This window comes from Leptodactylus fuscus, chromosome 2 (assembly GCF_031893055.1).
Source record: "Leptodactylus fuscus isolate aLepFus1 chromosome 2, aLepFus1.hap2, whole genome shotgun sequence".
Taxonomy (NCBI): domain Eukaryota; kingdom Metazoa; phylum Chordata; class Amphibia; order Anura; family Leptodactylidae; genus Leptodactylus; species Leptodactylus fuscus.
Genome location: NC_134266.1, coordinates 74,977,516 through 74,999,251, shown reverse-complemented (window position 1 = coordinate 74,999,251; position 21,736 = coordinate 74,977,516). Strand labels below are relative to the sequence as shown.

General features: G+C 39.6%; 1 protein-coding gene across 1 annotated transcript in view; it reads right to left on the bottom strand.

Moving 5' to 3' along the window:
* Nucleotides 1-16,935, bottom strand: part of CCDC80 (coiled-coil domain containing 80) — a 72,257-nt gene extending 55,322 nt beyond the window's left edge. Inside the window, exons 1-3 of the mRNA XM_075264004.1 lie at nt 16,627-16,935; nt 11,671-13,556; nt 9,206-9,362 (exon numbers count right to left, since the gene is read on the bottom strand). Coding sequence (XP_075120105.1) covers nt 9,206-9,362; nt 11,671-13,545 — 2,032 coding nt within the window. The 5' untranslated portion in view covers nt 13,546-13,556; nt 16,627-16,935. The remainder of the gene's footprint in view (nt 1-9,205; nt 9,363-11,670; nt 13,557-16,626) is intronic.
* Nucleotides 16,936-21,736: the final 4,801 nt, after the last annotated feature.

Here is a 21,736-nt window from a genome sequence, read left to right as displayed (position 1 = left end):
ATAGCTATGCCCCTAATTCAGTGGCGTAACTAGGAATGGTGGGGCCCCGTGGGGAAACTTTTGACATGGCGCCCCCACAACAGACTTCCCCCCCATCCGAAGACCCCGAAGACATCACCCAAGTAGGCCTGAAGACTGCTTTAGCCCAAGAGAGGTAAATAACAGTGTTTTTTATGTTCCCCCCTTCCCAGGATTCTGATCATTACACCCCCAGGGTCTGAAAAGACACCTCCGCAGAAGGGCAAGCGCCAGCAGCCATGAGCAGAAGCCAGGATCAGTAACTAAATAGGGCCTGTTACCTGCTGAAGTTACCAAATGGCAATGACCCTACAATAAAAACATTAGCCTAGAACATAAATGATCATGCAGTTGTATCAATCACACAGATTTACTTATGATACTGTGTCAGATACACAGTAGCATCTATAAAATATTATAGTAACGTATCAGTGCCCACACAATAGTTATTGTTACAGAGTTGCCCATACAGCTATGCCAGTACCACCATAAATATATACAGTCTTAGGGAGCTTGGGAAATAATCTGAAGTTGTATTCTGTGAAGCTGTTAATATGTAATACTTGCTGCATATCTAGGAAGAAGTATACAGGAAAGTAAAATTGAAAACGGAATTCTTTAGACCGTTCAATATTCTTGAATATCCAGGTTTTAAACCAGGTCTGGACAGGGTGGGATTCAGATGGTGGATCTCCAAAGATCTCACTTCAGTTAACAATTTTTAATTGATGGAAAATTACTAAAGTGGGAAAATGATATTGATACATTTGAGGTTCTTGCTAGTGAGAAATTGTAAATTTTTTGAAGAAAATATGAATCTAATGTTACTGGTTATACATTTTTTTTGGAAATATTTTTTATAAATACAAAAACATTTGATATATTTGTGATATAGTAGACTGGGTACAGAAAATTACGGCATATGATTAAATAGAAGATGGAATTAGGGGAAGAACTTTCATTAAAATCTTGGCAGAAATTTGCAACAGATTTAGGTTGGAGTAATAGACAAACCTCTGTACTAGAAATCTCATTGAATATGTTATATAGTGCATGTCTGACACCTTCAAATTATTTAAGTAGATTATATCCAGACCATGAAGGGAAATGTTTTAGAGGATGTAGAGAAACTGGGTCTAAGATACACAAAAGTAGTGTTCTCAGGAAGACGGTACAATTTCTGTAACAGGATGGTCATTAAATATCCATAAACTGCTGCAATTTGTACTAATGGCTGCCAAGATGTATTTAGCAAAAAAAATTGGAGGAAAAGTATTTTATTAATACAACAGTATTATAGCGTTTCGATAATATTTTATAAGGTGAAAAAATAGAAGCCATCAGATATGATAGAAGGGAGAGCTTTATGAAGGTCTGAGATCTATGGATTTATTTTAATCCCAATTGCAATTTAAAGAGGACTTTCACCTCATGGGGCACATACAGTGTAATACAAGCTGAATTCGGCTTTCTCGTTTTGTGCCCCCGGAGAAGAGCTATCGGTGCAGTTATCGTAGCTCTTCACTGTCAGAAGGGCTCACAGTAGTGTCCATAGCGCTGTTCTTTGAGAGGAGGAGCGTTCCTTACCACCCAGTGATGACGCTCAATGGTGAGGAACGACTCCCCACTCCTGATAGTACTCGTCCATACCTAATATATCACCCTCACCCTGATAGTGTAGTTGAGAGCCATGCTGCGTTTTGTGCACTGTCCCTCTGCCCATTTTGATTTGCAGGTCCAGGTATTGTTTTTTTTATTTATTGTAATACATTTAGTCAACACCTTCTAGTCTGAGTTTCTGGAAGGAGCTGGAGCAGAATTGTAGTTGTGCGTACACAGTAGTATTTGTCCGATTCTTGGTCGTAGCTTTGCTGAACCTTGCAGATTCTGTCCGACCAGTTAATTGCTCCCAGCTGTTCTTTCTTGTACTTTGGGAGTTGGAAGGAAAGTTTTCCATGTTAGCTGTTCCTAATGAAAGTGTCTACTCATATGCACTTCATATTGTCATGGTTTCTTTACAGACCCTTCGATGCCATTTATACATGGGATTATTACCGATTTGTGTTGACACAGCTGCTCACTTTACAGCATCTGCTGGGTTACAAGTTTGCTCAAATTACTTTTTTAATTTTGGAGCCGTTTATTTAGGCTTTTCTTGGTGGTGTTACTTTGTCTTTCCTGGCTAATCTCAAACTTGCTGTGTGTACAGTACCTGGTGATTTCAAGGATTTCCCTTCTGTTATGTATCAGACATCAGATCATTGCATGCACCATACCTAACCTGGAACATCCTCTAGCTCTCCTTCAAGATGAAAATCAGACTGAGGTTTAACAATATTCTAGTAAAAAATGTATTAGTCAGAGGGTTTTTCTTTTTGTATGTGAAAGGCTGTACAATCAACATTGGGCTAAGTGTAGATCACTCCATGATAGAGAACTGTAAGATCCTGAAGTTGTGATATCCCTCCTACTATCTTTTCTCCTTTATCTTTTTATCTGTACCTACTGTCACTGTAATGCCTGTTTTATTATTATTATTGTATTATCCATGCTGTATCACACTGAATTTCCCCTGGTGGGACTATTAAAGGATTATCTTATCTTAAATGTCATCTGTGTCTAGTATTACTTTGTAGATGGCTTTGGGGGAAGTTCCTCTGCAGGCATCTCCTTACTTATCAGACAGTATGTCCTAAAGTAAATCTCTGAAACCAAATCCGTCCGGCTGCAAACAGTTTTAATAGAAAAACGGTTTGGTACAAAATGGATTCCAAACGGTTATGCAGCTGATACCCAAATCAGTTTTTTTAGATGAATTTGGGCCCGGTTCACATCTGCGTTCAGTATTCTGTCCGGGGAGTCCTCTTGGGGGCCCCCCCAATGGAATACTGAATGCATTAAAAGTTATCTAAATAACCCCATGTAACCCTTAGACTATAATGGGGTCCGTGTGATTTCCACTCAGTTTCCGCATGAATCAAGTGGAGAGGGAAGTCCTGCAAACAGCGGGAACCGAGCAGAAACCACACGGACCCCATTATAGTCTATGCGGTCCATGTGGTTTCTTAGCTCACCGCCTTTTAATGCCTTTGGTATTCCATTTGAGGGATCCCCAAGCGGACTTCCTGAATAGAATACCAAAAACAGATGTGAACCTTACTTTTAAAATTCATTGAAAGCAATGGGTTTTAATCCAGACAGTTCAAAATCAGTTTTTGAAGATTGCAAATAACGATTTCAACCAGATTTGCTGAATGCAGATATGAACCGGTCCTAACTTGTCAAAGATTCAATGATGCTGGAGTGGTTCTTTATATTTCACATGTGGTTATCATGATGTAATGCTGTATATGCACCTATTATGCCTTCGTCAGCAAGGCTAAGGCCACACAGGACTTTAAATACAGTCAATTAAAAATCAATCAATGAACTTCATTGGCCTATTTTTTGAGACCAATCCACTCATCTGCTTTTATCATTTATGAAATGGATGCAAATCCATTTTGACAGTTGTTAGAAATGGATCAATTAACTTGTATTGGTCCGTCTGTCTGTAAAAACGTATGAAAATTGGACATTACCGGTTTTTTTTTACGGTCCATTACAAAAGATTTGGGAAAAAAAAAAGACGTGTATGTCTTAAATTTCAAATACAGCATAAAAGATTCCACTCAGAAAGCATTTTGGTACGTTGCATAATTGTGGTATCTTATTATTTGTTGCAGTTTTCGATGCAATTTTTTTCACCAAAGTAAGGAGTAGATCTACAAAAACTATTATTATTTTTTCATCCACTTATTTTTTTGGCTTAAAACACTATTTAAAAAATAACACAAAAAAATTGCACGTGTGATTCCAGCCTAAACAAAACATCACGTGGTTATACTAGACACAAAGCAGGTACATAACACATAGCGTAACTTTGTTAGCTCTGTTCGATTTATCATGATCTTATTTAATATTTGAGTAGAAGGATAATATAGAGTGGATCTCATATACCAAAACTCCATAGAAACCTATTCAGTCGGTCAGACCTGGGCTGGGCATTTACCATCCATGACTGCAATATAGGAATCTCTATGCTGCGAATCCTCAAGTTACTTCTTTAGAATCCATACTTGCCAACATTTTTGGATCTCTCTTTTGGAGGTAGAGGATAGTGATATACTCATACCCCATTTACTGCAGGACAGACCCCTGTTGGGGAAATATACCCACTTTATCTCCTGCAGTCCCTCTCCCTGAATGTGAGTTTGGTCCCTGGGACTGATTTACATAACATTAGTCTCCCATTGCCACATATATAACACCTATTACAGTTGGTGTGTCACCTTATGGAGATTTGATAACTGTTTCTAGGGTTTGGGGGGTTCTCTAATATTTCCAGGAGCCTCAGAGACTAACTGGAAATTGGCAAGTATAAGATTGTGGTGAAAACCTTTGGGTGATCCGGGCCCGCTTTACCTTGTGCTGTCCATACTCATGAATGTGCATTTAGGCACTGGGACTGTGTTACATGATGTAGTCTCCTGGTGTCACATAAAATACAATCAGTATGAAGTACAGTAGTCGCTGACTGATCTGAACTAATAAAAGAGAGAGTAACTGGATATAACAAGATCGGGGTAAATAATATCAAACTTATCACGGCAAAGGAAAACTAATATCATGGTCACAGACAGCGGACTCAAAATCCAGCAGTAGTATAATAAGTCCCAGAATGTCAGAAATATTGATAGTCGGACAGTATACAGTCCAAAGACAGTTCAAGCAGTGGTGGGTTACCATAGCCTTATGTAGTCAGTGTAGTCAACTGTACTATTGGGGGGGTTATCAAGCCCTGCACTCCACAATTCTGATGGACAAAGTTGCATTTCATACAACATTGTGTTCTGAACATCATCATGAAACAAAGTTTGATTCAGATATTTTGCTTCACTTTTTATACATAGTAATATTTTATTCTGTGTCAATATCTGGTTCCCTTCCAAAAGACTATTGAAACAATTCACCTACAAAGAACATTGTGGCGGTAAAGTCACATCTGGCAGAAGCTAATCTGGTCCTTTCATAAGAAGAAATAACCATGATGACGGTTTCAGCTAAATCGGGACTATGTGCAGCAACAGACAGGAAATAATTTCACTCTGTTTAGCTGAGCAGGAAAAATAGCTGTGAATAGGGAGGATACACATTAATCCCGCAGATTTTGTGACTGTCCAGCTTTATTTGTTCATGCCTTGAAACTTCCACGCATATCGCCACATCAATAAAATGTATTTTAGCAATGCCCTGGTCTATAAAAATGGATGCTCACTTTGGCCAACATCCAAAATGTAAAGGTTTTCCACAATGCATCTGCCCTATTCTTCACATCACAGTGCCTGTAGACTGGAAGCCAATAGATTTTAATTTCTGCATTGTGCCCTCTTACCTGAATTGCTGCCACATATAAAGAGAGCGATTCAGATAGGAATTGCTATACAAGCAAGTCCTTTATATACAAGTAAGGGTCACTAGAGGTAAATCTTAGCTTCAAGTCCCATCTTCTTGTGTGGTAAAGCAGAAGAGCTGTATGAAAGCTGCTCAGCAGATGTCTTCTTTGGAGCTACTACTACCAAGTAGTCTGGAAGTGACAGTGTTAAAATCGAATTTGCTATGGAAAATCATGCCGATTGTAAATGCAGCCCTTCATAGACATGTCCCCAATAAACTTTCCTTCTGAACAACTTCCTTACAGGATCACTTAGTGAACATAATATCAGCTATCAGCTCTGGAATAGAGTACGCAATTGTATACGTTATATATCCCCTGCTGAACAGTACTGATGGGTCAGGGACAGAAAATTGAGTAATATAAATATACATATGATAATGAACACATACATTGGCTTTGAAGGATGTAATGCTTTATTTTTAGACCTTTTAGGGGTATTTAGGGGCTGCAACAGTAAAGATAAAGACACATAACACTAAGTAGAACCTGTTACTCTCTAATTCACCTCCTCCTATTCTCTTACCTAGAACAACTCAACACCTTTACTGTCACTGTGGGAGATACACAGGAATCCTGTAGGGTGGACCTGAGCAACAGAAACCACACCTAAGATCCAGGATTTTTTTTTTAAACAGGATGTTAGGAGAAATATTTTCCTCCCTTAACTCTTGCAGCACTCACAGAGACGCACTGTATAAGTCATCTACAATGTACGAGACAACACTTCCTCTAAATCAGAAAGATTGCTGTACTACAGAGTGTGGCATTCATTCATTGCCATCGTAGAAGCTAGACAAGCATAGGGAAAGCATAAAAAGCAATATCAGAATGCTAAAACTAGATGATATGTGCAAATTATGTATATTATATATTATATCAAAGTGTGATAAACTTTGTTATATCTGTACCACTACATAGAAGCTTATGGAAGCTACGGTATATGTTCTTGATTTTCTCCTATTGTATGTGTTGGTAGATTATACACCAAATCGGAGATTATAACTTTATATACTGAGTAAATCCCCCCCCTCCAACAAAAAACCAAAACATATAGAAACTTTATATTCCCGTACACATAAGATATAGGAATATATATAAGATTCTGTTGTTTATGGAGACTATAGATCTCAGTTATGTATCCGTTGTATTTACGATGCACCTGTGAGCAAGTAAAAGCCTTATGTTCTAAAATTGTCTGACAGTTGTTCCTTCTTATCCCTCCTATATGCATGTATGCTTGGTTGGTTGAGAGTGCATGTGTTCTGTATGCTGTTTTAGGTCAGGTTCACACGGGGGTTTTTTGGACCGGACTTTGAGGCGGAGGCATGCATACGGTGCACTGGCATCCAGTTGCGGCATTCAGCTCCGGATTAGGCCCAAACGAATGGGCCTAGTTGGGAGGGAGTGTCGCACTGCGGATGTCTGTAGCTGATCCATGGATTCCGCATCAAGAAAGGGCATGCCACTTCTTTTTTCCGCAAACAGAAACAAACCGCTTGCGCAAAAAGAAACCCGTTGAATTCAATGGGAGGCGGTTTTTTGAGCCAGATTCTGACGCAGATTTCATGTCAAAATCCGGCCCGAAAAAACATGTGTGAACCTGGCTTAAAGGGCCTTGTACACAGCCCCATGGAAAATGTATGGCGATCAATGATTGTTAATACAGAAATACCTGGAAGATTGATGGCGGAAAAAGAACACAAGGTCCTTCTAGTCTGTCTTTTATATTACTACTATTTTATTTTAGGAAAGCCATGTGTTTATCCCAGACATGCTTAGCTTCACTTTCTGAAGGTTTCCCAACCACATCTGCTGGAAGTTTTTTCTAAGACTCAACTAGTCTTTTAGTGAAATAATATTTACTGACATTGCTTCAGATCTCCCACCTCACATAACATCAGATACTGCTTGCTTGGTCTTATGCTTTGTTTTTTAATGAAAAACACCTCCCTCCTGCCTAGTGGACCCAGATCAGATCTGTAGTATAGTCATAGTCTAGGAGACTGCGTTCCTCCTGTATCTGGGGCTAATGCATCAGGGGAAATCAGTAGAAGAAAGTAATATTAAAATGCCCCTCAAATGTCACTACATTGGCCACCACCTTGCCTATGCCATAGGACCTAGCCCCACTCCTGGTGACACAACAATAGGTAAACCATTTGTAAAAATTAGAAATTACGGTACGGAAAACTATTTCAAATATTTGTCAGTAACGAAAAATGTACGTATTTCATCTCCTTTATTGTTTACATCTTCTTTGATATTAAAATGAAGAAAAAGCATGCAAAAATAAAAACAGTATAAAAATAAAGCTCTTTGTGTTACTGAAAAAATAAGTTATTAAACCACATGTATGAAAAACCCTGAACTTATGTCTGGCTGTGAAGAAGAGAAAATAACCCAGTCATGAAATTATTAAGTATAGCCTAATCCTCCACCATTTTTGTAGCCCACCTTTGCACCATTTTTTTTTACATTTTTTTTTAATCTATGTTGTTTTGTGGGTGAGGTCTCCAGAGATGGACACAGTGGGGCAGATTTATTAATACTGCCTAAGGCTAAGGCCCCATGGAGCAGGCCACAGCAAAAAAAGAGCTGGGGGAGACACAGAAAGTCAGCAGAGGAAACCGCTTCCATTATACCTATAGGAAAACCGCTAGAGTTTTCGTAGGTATATTTGACATGCTGTGATTTCCAAAATGGAAATCGCAACATTCCTGCCGTGCGTATATTTCCGCAATGTCTGGTTGGGATTTGCTAGAATCCCATCCACTTTGCAGGGACTAAAAACACTGCATTTTCTTTCCACGGCAGTTCTGCCACAGCCAAGCTGCGGTATTTACTTCATGTGCGGCCTCTGGCCTAAGGCTGAGGCCCTAGATTGTGGAAAGACAGCTATTTTTTGTTGCAGATTTTGTGGCATCTTTTTGTGCCGTAGCCAACAATGGATTGAGCAGAAGATAGAAGTATAAGTATTTGGCTTAGGCTCAAAAAAAGCAACAAAACCTGTAACAACAAAAAGCTGCGTTACTGCAACATGGGTCCTGAATTGAGCTGTATATATTCAGAGAAGTCATATTGATTGTCAGCAATATGACTTGAATATGACTTCTGTATATACGAGGTTACTGCTGACATCAATAATTTTTCTGCCGGGATGGGAAAGTGATTAGAATGAAGCATTCCTATGAACTCTTGTTTGGCCAAATATCAGCTCCTGGAAAAAACAAGGAGTGTCTGGCAGCAGTGCAGCTCCCTGAAAACATTATGATCAGGTAAGTTGAATTCAGGGTTTTATACTGACTGCCAGATTGGAGTCGGGAAGGAATTTTTTCCCTGAAATGGGGCAATTGGCATGAGCCTCATTGGCTTTTTTACCTTCCCCTGGATCAACACTGTAGGGATTGTAGGGTTATAGGTTGGACTTGATGGACTGATGTCTTCATCCAACATCATCTACTATGTAACTATGTAACATGTCTGACCCGCCTTTCCTCTTAAATCTTCTGTCAGGGGAGAGTCAAAACCTCCATACATATCAGATAGTTGGCTGGTGGTAATCCAATATGTACCTTTAATTGTTCAGTTAGACATTGTGTGACAGTAACAAGAAAACCATTAAAAGTTTTTAGCTGTCTTATTACCTCTCTGACGGCCAAGTATTGATTGGCTATATGAAAAATGACTTACCTAGCTGGAAGTGATCAATTTTCATTGTGCTGTTGGTTAATGTTCCAAAAATTGTGATAATTGATATTTTTCTTATGGCCATCTCACAAACTGTCTCCAGATACTCATCACGTTGCTGGGAATACATGTTGTTGTCCTCCTTTGGAGTTGTGATAAGCTGTGTGACACACATGAGATGTTCAAGCATACACTATGGTATATATTAAGCTAGTCTTTGCCTTAGTGGCCTCTATAACTCTTGGCATCAGTATGTGGGACATCTCGCACATCATTTTACAAAAGCATCTGTACACAATTCTCAGTATAGGTTCACATGAAAGAGTCTCCAGATGAGTTAATAATACTGTATATTTGTTACCATTAGAGTCTGTGGAACTATACTATACTATGGAAATATGCAATATTAGATATGGTCTAAAAATAATCTGCTTGTTATGAAATATGGTCTTTATTATTCTACAAAATTTATTTCTAAACTAGCAAACCATTTTAAGGCTAAGGCCCCATGGGATGTCCCGGCATATTGCAGCGTTTCCGTCCCGTGGGGCCCCGTTCTGAAGTAGTTTTGAATAACTTTGTAAAATATGACCAAAACTTCAAATTTTTTCCTTGACTTATTGTACAGGGGTGCTTAATTTTGCGGCTCATCGGTAAAATTATGACTACTGATAGGTGTACAATTGGCTACTAGATCTCAATTGGTCTGAAATAACAGGGCTACTGAATTTTTTAGAGTTGCTTACTAGAGATGAGCGAACAGTAAAATGTAAAATTCGTTTCGAGTAGCCCCTCAATATTCGACTACTCAAATATCGAGTCCTATTATACTCTATGGGGGCAAAATGCTCGTTTCAGGGGTAGGCAACGTTCGATCAAATTACACTTACCAAGTCCTCGAGTGAGGGTCGGGCTGGATCCTCCGAGAAGTCTTCTCCGTGCAGCGTCTTCTGGCTCTGAATTCACTCTGCCATGCATCGGGCCTGGGCAGAGCTGACTGCACATGCCCGCACTACAAGCAGGCATGCGCAGTCGGTTCTGCCCAGGCCCGATGCCTGGCAGAGTGAATTCAGAGCCGGAAGACGCCGCGGGGAAGCTGCACGGAGAAGACTTCTAAAGGTAGGAGAAGAACCAGCGTTGATTGGCCGACTGTATAGCATTCGGCCAATCAATGCTGGTTCTGCATCGAATTTTTCCATACGAATAGCGAGTGATACTCGATCGAGTACGAGTATTTCGAATACCGTAGTATTTGATCGAATACCTACTCGATCGAATACTACTCGCTCATCTCTATTGTTTACATTTACTTCACTAGGGAAACATAGAATAAATTCAGGACAGAACGTTATTGTGTGTCTACTTTGTAAAGTCATGCAATGTCGAAGGGATACAATGCTTAGAAGAGTGACGTGGCCTGTATATTATTGTGAGCAATTGGAGCCCTAGTGGTTAGACTTCAAAAATCAGATATTTATGGCATAACTTATCAATACAGAAAACTCCTTTCAGTTGCCCTCAGATTCCCTGACACATCTGAAAAAAATATGTGGAATATAAAGCAAAACATTTCGTAATATATATTTATATATTTCATCTGCTGTTTTTGATTGTATTGTATTGGAAGCCTAATATATCTACTTGTTCTCATATGGCAAGCATTAGGTCTATGTTTGTTTACATACAATGCATCCCAAAATGATGAAAGATCTACATCCAACTATCTACATGTAACCCTATCAAAGAGTTGTTTAAGATAAAAAACATGCCGGCTTTCAAAAAATGTTGCACCTGTTACTGGGTTACATCTTGTATCGCGGTTTGGCTCTTTTGAAATAAATTGGTCTAAGCTGCACACATAACCTGTGGACCAGGATTGTCTATGGATATAAGCAGCCATGTTTAACTAATCCCTAAAAACTCTTTAATTTCAGAAAATACTAAAAGCCTGTCCTAAGGATATTGTCCGTGGTGAGCTCCATGTGGGAGAATAAATCCCACCCCATGTATGAGAACTTGATGGCACTTGGCAGCACTGTAAGTGACTGTCTGCTTCACTCCAAGTGTGAGAAGCAGCGCTATCGTAGGTCCTCCCCCCCAACCGCGATCAGGCTGTATAATCTACATCAGACCAAGCGAAGATCACTCCGCACAGAGAATTAAGTGACCCTGAAGTCTTCCTTTTTTCTTCTCTTACTTAGCTGCTATGGACTCCTAGTATATCTTCTTTTCCTCAGTATATGTGTGTCTACATCTGTAATATATTACTGTTTTTATTATCCTGTATCTGTATCACTATGCTGCTGTATCATACTGAAATTTTCCCACTGTGAGACTATTAAAGGATTATCTTATTTTATCTTATCTTACAAACTCAGCAATTTACATTAAACAACAGGACTGATAATATGCTAAATATGATAATATGATAAATGCTTATTTCTCTGGTAAATAATGCAATGACTTACCAATAGTCTTCGTTTCCCTTCAAAATTTTCCAAAAATGTTGCCAATGATCTTTTCGGGGGCTCTGTGAATGTTTTTTTCACTGGTTTTATATAGGATTCCTCATCACCTTTCGATGTCTTCTTATTCTTTTTGTTCCGTTCTTTCTCTGGCTTAACTTTTTTATCAGACTTGTCTTTTTTAGCAGCTTTTTCTTTCTTCGGAGTTTTATCTGACTTATCAGCTTTCTTTTTCTTCTTATCAATCTTCTCAGGTTTTTCCTCTTTTTTTGTCTCTTTTCCTCTTTTGGGTGGAATGTTGACTTCTTCTATGGTCTCCTCGACCTGTGATGTTGTGGGTTTGCCAGGATCAAGTTTATCATCATATTCATTGGTAAATATTTTCTCAATGCCTTTCTTTTTAGATGTTTTAGTCTTCTGAGGTCTTCTTTGATTTGGTGTGACATCATGAGAACTGTGGTCCTTTCTATCTGTGCGGTTATCCCCAAACCGCCCTGTGTTTTCTTTTGTGTAATGCTCTGTAGTGGTTGTTGAAACAACGGGAGCATCTGTGTGGGACTCATGGACCATTGGTTTGTTTGTTTTGCTTGTAGTAGCAAAGTGCTTTCCTGTCTGCACATGCTGTCTATCTCTATGTTTATCAGTTCTCACAGGAAAATAGCGCCCTGCTGTTTCTGGATCTCGAGTTGTTACTTCAGCTTCCACAGGCAATCTGTGAGACTCTGATGTGGTAAAGGACTTAGTAGTCCATGGTTTTGGAGTTGTGGTAGGAACTGTTGTTGGCACTGTCGTTGGAGGCCTTGAAGGTGTAGTTAAGATGCGTGTAGTGGCCTTTGTGGAAGGAGCAATGGTTGTTGTTTTGATTGTGGTTGAAGGTGTTGACGGTGCTATGAACGGCTTTCTTGTACTTTTAACCCTAGTTATCCTTGTAGGAACTACATTTCTTTTTGGCTCCTCCTTCTTCGCCGATACTTGAACAGTTTCTTGCGTAGGTTTTGTACCTCTTGTACTACTGCTCCCACTTGTACCACCACTATCGCCTTCTTCAGACACTTGTCCTTCCACGCCAGCTGCTTTACATTTTTGTACAAATCCTTTTTGCCTGAGTTTTTCTATTCTCCTAATTGGACTTTGATCCACAACTTCATACATTGCTTCTAGACGAACAGGATAAGGATACCTTTCCTCTACTTGCAAAGTCTTCTTAAGAAGAACCATACCAAACTTTCCTTTTTCTAGTTTTAAAGAAGCCATCATTTTTGGTACTATTGCTGGATCAAGCGGCTGTTCTACGATCTTTCCTTCATTTGTAATTCGTCTTATTTTACCCCCTTCTTCTCCTTCCTCATGGAATATGACAATCTGTTGAACATGTCTTTCTGCAAGTTCACAATACACATCATTTTTCAGGAGGCTCATCATAAGTCGGTAATAGCCATCAGATGCATGAGGGGCAGAGATAATCCATACTCTGTTTTTCCCAGCAAAGCTAGCAAGAATATTAGGTGAGCTTGCAGTAGATGGAAAACGTGCTGTTCTAGAGCGTGCAGATGTTGCACTGTCATCTTTCAGCATCCGAGCTTGTGGTTGCCGAACACCAGGCCTTTGTTGTGTGTTGGCCCTTTTAACCTGAATTTGCCCTTCATCTTGCTGCATAGCTTGGGATAAATTTCTTTTCAATAACCCCCTATTTACAGATTTATTTTGATTTATAAGTATATGGCCGTTCTGTCTATGGGAAGGTACAGTTCTTCCATTGTGAGATGTAGCACTAGTTCCACTGTCCCTCTGAGGCGCTCTCTTCTGAGATTGGTCAGAAGCACATATTAACCACACTGCCAGCAAGATTGCCAGACGTAATATTATAGTCCTATTCATTGCGCTATTATCTGCAATAGACAGAAACAACAAGTGTGATAGTACATAGCGATAAGAAGCATAATCATAGTGATAACACAAAGATAATGGGGGCATTGGTAAATAAATTGTACTGGCCCAAAGAAATCTGCACATGATGAACTAGTATAATAGAGCCTGTAAAGCCTTTGGCGGTATTGTGACATAAACTTCCACTTTAGCCTGAAATACTTTTTGTAACTTATATTCATTTTCACAAATCATCATGCTTTCAATACATAAGGTCTTGGCAGAGTCAACTTTAGAGGATGGAAAACGTAGCTCTTGGAGGCTGCCATTTCTAGAGATTTCCTCAAGGATGAGAGCCCCAGGAGCAACTTTAATTTATCACAAACCCCTTTACTGATGGTCCGGTGGGGACTGGGAAATATCTTTGGACATTGGACTGTAGTTTGTTTATGTGAACATTTACATGAGATGTCATTGTAGGTATAAGGTCGACAGATCCTATTAACTATGTGGGACCAATAGATAAACTACCATATTTAGGTGAGTGGTCAGTGAGCGTTGGAAATCTGATGCAAAATGATGACGATTTCCTTCATTTTTTCAAAAACTGCCATAACAGCTGCTTTAGGAAATGTCACTGGTGTCAGACTGGTGTCATTACCAGATTACAATTTTAAAGAATCTTTACTAACATTTGCCTGCAGATTCAGTAGCATGTTCATCATGGTAGGTTGCCTTAAAGCAATATCATTGCTCAAAATATTTTTCTCTGCTTCTCTCCTCTTAATGTATCAAGCATATTCAGCTCTATTGCCCCACTGCTAATATTATACCTAGGTTCAACACTTAACATCATGTGCCATTAATTATATTACATCATATTGTATAGAATCCATGTACAATTTAAGCACACGTATTCATATGTATGGTAGAATAGCTTGAGGACTGCTGTCTCCTAGTGTAAGAGGGTTGTGGGAATGGGGCCCTAGTGACAGCTGCTACTGCTAAACTTCAGTCTTGTAAAATAAGTAATGGGCCGATTCATGTGTGATTTATGTACAAAAAGTAATAATATGCTAACATGCACATGTTTCCAAAAATGTACGCGTAACCTGACGGCAACATGATAACTAACTTCATGATTTATAACTAAGGAATTCTACCATAAGAGACATGTCAGAAAATAACATTCATGAGGACTCGACAGTATTAGCCCTCACTATAATGCAATATCATCATCGCGAGCAGTGGTCGGGTATTTCCAGAACTTGAAGTCACTGACATTAAAAACAATACAATACCAATTAAAATCTAATCATAAATTCACTATTAACCAACCAATAGGACAAGTACACGGTCAGCTAGTGAAATACTATTTTACAAGTCTTCCATATTGCTTATATTTCGAGCCCAGGTTTACGAATCAGAATCTGAGGAAAATCACGTGAAGTACTGACACAGTTGTTATCTGTAGTACTATACAGCTGTACATACAGATGGTGGCCAGTGTACGGTAGGTTGCACTCCGAAATACAAAAAGGGATGGAAGAAAAGTCTACAAAACTCGTCTCATAAAACCAGCGACTAATCTGTGTTTCCTCCGGTTGTAGGCCGACTACTAGGTCAGTCTCTTCTCTATTGCATATGATATATTAGGCCTGATTCCACTTTGTGGAAGTGAATAAGTCAAAGTTTCAGAAACAGACACAGCCTCAAGGTGTGGACAAGATCGATGCTTTGTTGGGTACTGCAGTGATTGAACCCCCAGGATCATACATTCATAGCCTATGATATGTTACGGCCTGGAAATCTAGTCCCTACAAAGAAATACATAGAGAGATAGTTCACTCTAGAAGGGACAAATAGTATTTTGATAAGGGCCATAGATAGTGGCGTACACAGAAGAATTACATTACAATGCTGGGATTTGCCACCCATACCAGAAAGGCTCTTGTATGAATCCTTGGCCAAATCTCCACCCCCTTATTTTTCAACAATGCAGTTCCTATGGAGAGGGGAGTCCTCCATAGCAAAGATGATGGAACCAACCAGGATTGGACCATCTCTCTTCAGTAACCCCTTAGTAGCTTCCATTGATGTCCATGAACTTGGCTATGCAGTAATGTTAGTTGCCTTTGTAGCAATATCAATGCTGCAGCATGGAAGTGGGGGCAGACTACTTATTCTTATATATGTCCTAATATTACCACTGGGGCACTGAAGCAAGACTACAATCTCCAGTCATGGTCACATCACATCTCACCTGCTGGTAGAAGGATGAGATACAATGATTTGGCTATGCCAGGATGTGATGTTGCTTACGTTCTTGTTCAGATATGTAGCCTTGCTCAGAGCTGCAGAATAGGCTAAAAGGAGATAAAAAGTTTCCTAAAAATAAAGCTCATGTAACTATGCCCTATATATGATATAGATTTGTAATATGTCTAATATCTGCCAAAAAAGCATACATTAAATATTTATGTATTAACATTACAAGTACATTACAGTAAATATAGACCACAGGGTTTTTATTATCTCCCTAGATATAACATCCCTCTGAGTCATGTATGTCTGAACCCTCCCCCACTCCCCAACATTTCTTTCGTCGCAGAGCTGAACATTTGGTTTCCTGAAATCTTTTGGTAGTCTGTTTTGGCTCTTTGAACAAATGCTTCAATGTTACTCCCTAAATTCATGTACTCAGCTGTATCAATGCAGGTTAATAGGGAAACAAAGTAGATTTGCTGCTTTTTGTGGGAATTAAAAACATCAGCAACACAGTTCAGCACTTGAAGGGTTAAACTTTCCCTCTAAGCAACACATTGTAAGTAAAGTAAACCGTACTGGTGGGAAAATGCAGCAGAAACTGGAGCAAACTCATCCAAAGTTTCCTGCAAAAAGAACAAAGTTTTCCTGCCAAACTTTCTAGTACCAGAACATAGTGCAGCAACACACGCCCAAACCTCAGCCCATGCCAAATACCTATAATAGTTACACATGTATGTGCAGTATATGGGATTCCGGTCCATATGGGAGTCTATACATTCAGTACAGTAGGGACATTGAAAGGCTTGGGGACAACTTAGTTATTACCTTGTCTCTTCTGCTAAAATTTACACCTCCATTTCTATGTGTTGGAATGAGTTGTCCTCCTAAAGCATCTGCTGGATCAGATGTTCATAGTTTTCTTCCTCATTTTCTTCTTGGTCCTTTGTTTGAAGGAGTGATGAGTACAGATTGATAGACGTGCACTCCTGACTGAAGGAAATGACACAAGTTTTCTTTAACCAGTGTTTATTCTTCTCCTCGACTCCTGTTTCCTGTGCACTTTTACTATTTAGTTTCAGTGAAAAGAGTTTAGAGAGGAAACGTCTACTCCACCATAGAACACATTCACACAAGATCTGCAGTCTCTGCAAGCCAGAGAAAAAATTTGGGAAGAATTTAACTGATCAGCAGAACACCGCCTCCTGCCCAATGGAAGCAATGAGGGAGGGCTAAGGACTGAGATTTACTTATGGGGCTGTAACATTACACATCATCAAGTAAGGAAGGATGTTAGCTGCATACACTACATTACATGAGTCTGGATTGGTTGGACATTTAGTACTTTAATATCTTTTGATCAATCTAAATGAACAGAAAGGACGAGCATAATAAACCTAGTAAAATCCAGCAAAAAATATAATATACAGCGCAGAATGTAGAATTTATTAGATGTTTTTTCAGTTTTCTAATTTTTTAACACTTAGGCCTTGTTTACACATGGCAGTTATGATGCAATTTTTGATGCAATCCTCTTAACTAGGATTGGATCTAAAAATATTCTGACTATTCGTTCCTTGTTATATTACAAGGGTCATCCGAATTTTAGAAAAAAAAATCAAATATTATAAAATAAGAAAAAAACAGACTACTCAGCTCACAAATCATCCACCAATACAGCACAGATACTCCAGCTGTCTTCCCACTCATTGTTTACAAGTGGGTCATCAGGGGTGTAACATGTAATAAGGGGCCCCATAGAAAAACTGGTTGGGCCATGTTCTACCTTGACTACCTTAGGCTGGGTCCCATGTTGTCTAATCACCACGGTTTGGCTGCAGTGGAAACACCATGGCAAAAACCATGGCATTTTACAGTATCAGCAAAGTGAATGGGATTTCTGTCCCTATTTTACCTATAGGGAAACCACTGCTCGTATTTTTCTGAAATGCGTGGATTGGATTTGCTAGAATCCCATCCACTTTGAAAGGACTGTAAAACACGGTGGATAATGCACACAGTGGTATCACAGTACTAGGATAAACATATGGTGATATCACAGTACAGGGATAATGTGTACAGTGATTTTACAGTACAGGGATAATGCACACATTTATGTCACAGTATAGAGATAATGCATACAGTGATGACAAAGTACAGGGATAATGCACATGGTGATGTCAAAGAACAGATATACTGAACACAGCGATGTTACAGTAAAGGGATAATGCACACAGTGATGACACAGTACAGGGATAATGCACATGGTGATGTCATAGGACAGATATAATCCACACAGTAATGCTACAGTACAGGGATAATGCACACAGTGATGTCACAGTACAGAGATAATGCATACAGCAATGTTACAGTACAGGAATAATGCACACGGTTATATTCACAAACAGAGGTGATGCACACAGTGATGTACCAGTACAGGGATACTATACTAAGTGGTACCACAGTACAGGGATAATGCACACAGTGATGTCACAGTACAGGGATAATGCACATGTTGATGTCATAGGACAGATATAATCCATACAGTAATACCAGGCATGTCAAACATGCGGCCCTTTACAGGCATATCTGCGGCCCGCACAAAAGTCTCAAATTTTGTCTCTAAAGTTTAGATGTGTAGATATGATGTGACGTGAAGACGTCACATCGTGTCTACAACTGTTAGCGCGTGCGAGAGAGAGAGAGTGCGGCGGGGGAGCGAGGACTCAAAGTCGTCGGAGAAGGTAAGTTTGTGTGTACACATAGAGGTGGAACGTGAAACTGGGGGCAGATGAAGGAGGGGACGGCATGACACTGGGAGCAGAGATGGAGAGGACATGAATCTGGGGGCAGAGATGGAGGGACATGAATCTGGGGGCAGAGATGGAGGGACATGAATCTGGGGGCAGAGATGGAGGGACATGAATCTGGGGGCAGAGATGGAGGGACATGAATCTGGGGGCAGAGATGGAGGGGACATGTATCTGGGGGCAGAGATGGAGAAGGGACATGAATATGGGAGCAGAGATGGGGGGACATGAATCTGGGGGGCAGAGATGGGAGGGACATGAATCTGGGGCAGAGATGGAGGGGGACATGAATCTGGGGACAGAGATGGAGGGGACATGAAACTGGGGGCAGAGATGGAGGGGACATGAAACTGGGGGCAGATGAAGGGTGTATATGTAAACAGATAATTTTCTTTTATGAAACTAACAAAATCTTCTCAGAGAACAAGGCTGACTGATCACCACTTATCATCTTTGATCAAAGTAGGCACTGCGTTGTCATTTCAGCCTGATATACCAACAATTGTTAGCACAAAGAGGTGTCAAGCCTCAGGACAAAACACTAAAAAAGATTGAAAAAAATGATAGCAAATAAATGTTTAGTTTTTAATTGCTGTATTTTTGTTAAATATATTAGTTGCTGTTGCGCACTGCAAATATATGTTGCTGTTACATATTACTACTTCATATTTTGCTTTCATGACTGCTGTTAAAATACGTGTGTGACATTAGCTGCTGTGTGCGGCCCTCGCAACAACCTCTTGTTACTCCTGTGGCCCTCGGGGTACCCTGAGTTTGACATGCCTGGTAATACTACAATACAGGAATAATGCACCCATTTATGTCACAGTACAGAGATAATACATACAGTGATGTCACAGTACAGAGATAATATACATAGTGATGTTCCGGTACCAGGAAGATACACACAGTAATGTCACAATACAGGCATAATACCCACTATGATATTGTAGTACAGGAATAATGCACACACAAATAAATTACAGTGTACAGTGTGACAACACAGCATTCTAAGAAAGTAATTTAAAAAATGTAACATGTAGGCATTACAATGTCCCAATAAAGTAATGGAGGTGCATTTAGTTTTTCACATGTCAAATGGAAGTGGTGTCAGATTGACGATTGGTGATTTTATAATATTCTAAACCTTGTGTTTTCTAAAGGAAATATCGTCTGGATAGCCTCTTCAGTCATGTTACCTCTACTATTGTGATGGAAATCTTGTTAGCACTGTATATGGGAGTAGTGTAAAGCTGATCTGGTATATAAGGATAGTCTTTGAAAGGCATTGTTAAGTAAATATGGAAGGCAGAGAATATGGGGCCCTCCAGATGGCGTTTCATTTTATGGCACATTATATTTGCATGTGAATATATTACCACAGAAAAAAGGAGAGCTATGGTGTAAAAGTAAGTAGACAAAAATTTCCATGTGACAAGTTCCAAAGCTGAAAGAAACATTCAAGACTGGTCCAGATGGAGTCAAAAGTAACTGACTCCATAAAAGACGTCAACCGTGAGTCATTGGACTTAATTGTTGTTTATTGTGCCATTGACTGTGCCTGATCAGTACTTCATTCTGAAGGCAGAACACATGGCTGGAACCTCCGTTTTCAAGCTGTTCACAAAGGATGCCTTTATTCAGGTGGAAGAAGGAAAGTTAGTGGTATTGGGATTAAAGGGACAGCCACATGGTGCAGCGATGATGATGTGGCCTGTTCCAGGTATTAGTAAGTACTTATGGATCGAAAGCATTATTGTTGAATATGATTCACCAGTGTGTTTCGAGTTCAAGCAACGTTTGACTTGGAGACACATGGGCGAGTCATGGGCGAGTCAACAATATGCTTTCTTTCCCAAAAAACTGAGGTTATGTTCACATCTGCATCAGAGTCTGTCTGGCTCAAATGAAATTGAAGTTGAAAAAGTCCTTCGAGCCCAACTTTTTTGTTCCCCAATGTCAGAGATAAAAAAATAATAGATAGTGAATTTGGACACAGGCTCAATTGTTGTCCACCATCAGATGGATCCATTTTATTGTTTAATTCAAGGATCAAGCCATTTGTATGGTTCAGGACAAACATATTTTTGCTTGTTGGACATTTGATTTGGAGGGCTATAACATTTTTTTTTTCATTTGGTTTATTTAAATAATTTTTGGTGATAAATAATTATTTTTCTGTAATTTTTATTTTTGGATATTTTTTTCTGGGAAACTATAAACAAACGAGGCAAAATGTGTTTGTTTTCCACATTTTTTCCAGATTTTTATTGTTACAGTACAAAGTGCTACAAAAATATTTTAATAGTCTTCCCTTATGGTAATTTTTAGGTAGGTAACACCTTGTGTTGTGCCACCAGGGGGGTGGCTAGAACCTGGGTTTTGAATGTATAAACTCCAGTTACAGAAATACGGCCTCCTAAAATGAACTGAAGAGCCAGTCTGCTCATACAGTTCCTGTCCCCCCATGAAATCTGGCTGGCCGGGCTCTATGTGTGCTTGAACGTCTGTGGAGAAAATCACGTTCACCTGCAGATTTTCTCCACTTCAAATTTATGCTTAAAATTTATAGTTCTGCCCTTTACCTCACCAAAAAAGTCTATTTCACCGCCCTCATCTCTTCTCTCTCCTGTAACCCTAAAAGGTTCTTTGAAACTTTTCACTCCTTACTAACACCCAAGGTGCAGACGCCATTCACAGACCTTAGTGCTGATGACCTGGACACTTATTTCCATAAGATCCATTAACAAATAACTGCCCAATCCCCAGGTGACATTGATTCCCACACCTACCATAGTTCTGATACCCTCATCAACTGCACTTCAGACTGTCCATTCTCATCTCCCAGCTACTTTCTTCGTCTCGACCTAGGACCTGCAGTACAGATCCCTTCCCCACACACCTTCTCCAGTCACATACTATCTCCTACTGTCACAATTTACCTTACTAAAATATTTAATCTCTTTCACTCTCTTCTGGAATTTTCCCATCCTCTTTCAAGCATGCTGTCATAACCCCGCTATTGAAAAAATCCTCGCTGGACCCATCCTGTGCTACTATCGACCCATCTCTAACCTCCCCTTCATCTCTAAAATCTTAGAACACTTGGTCTATTCTCATTTTATCCA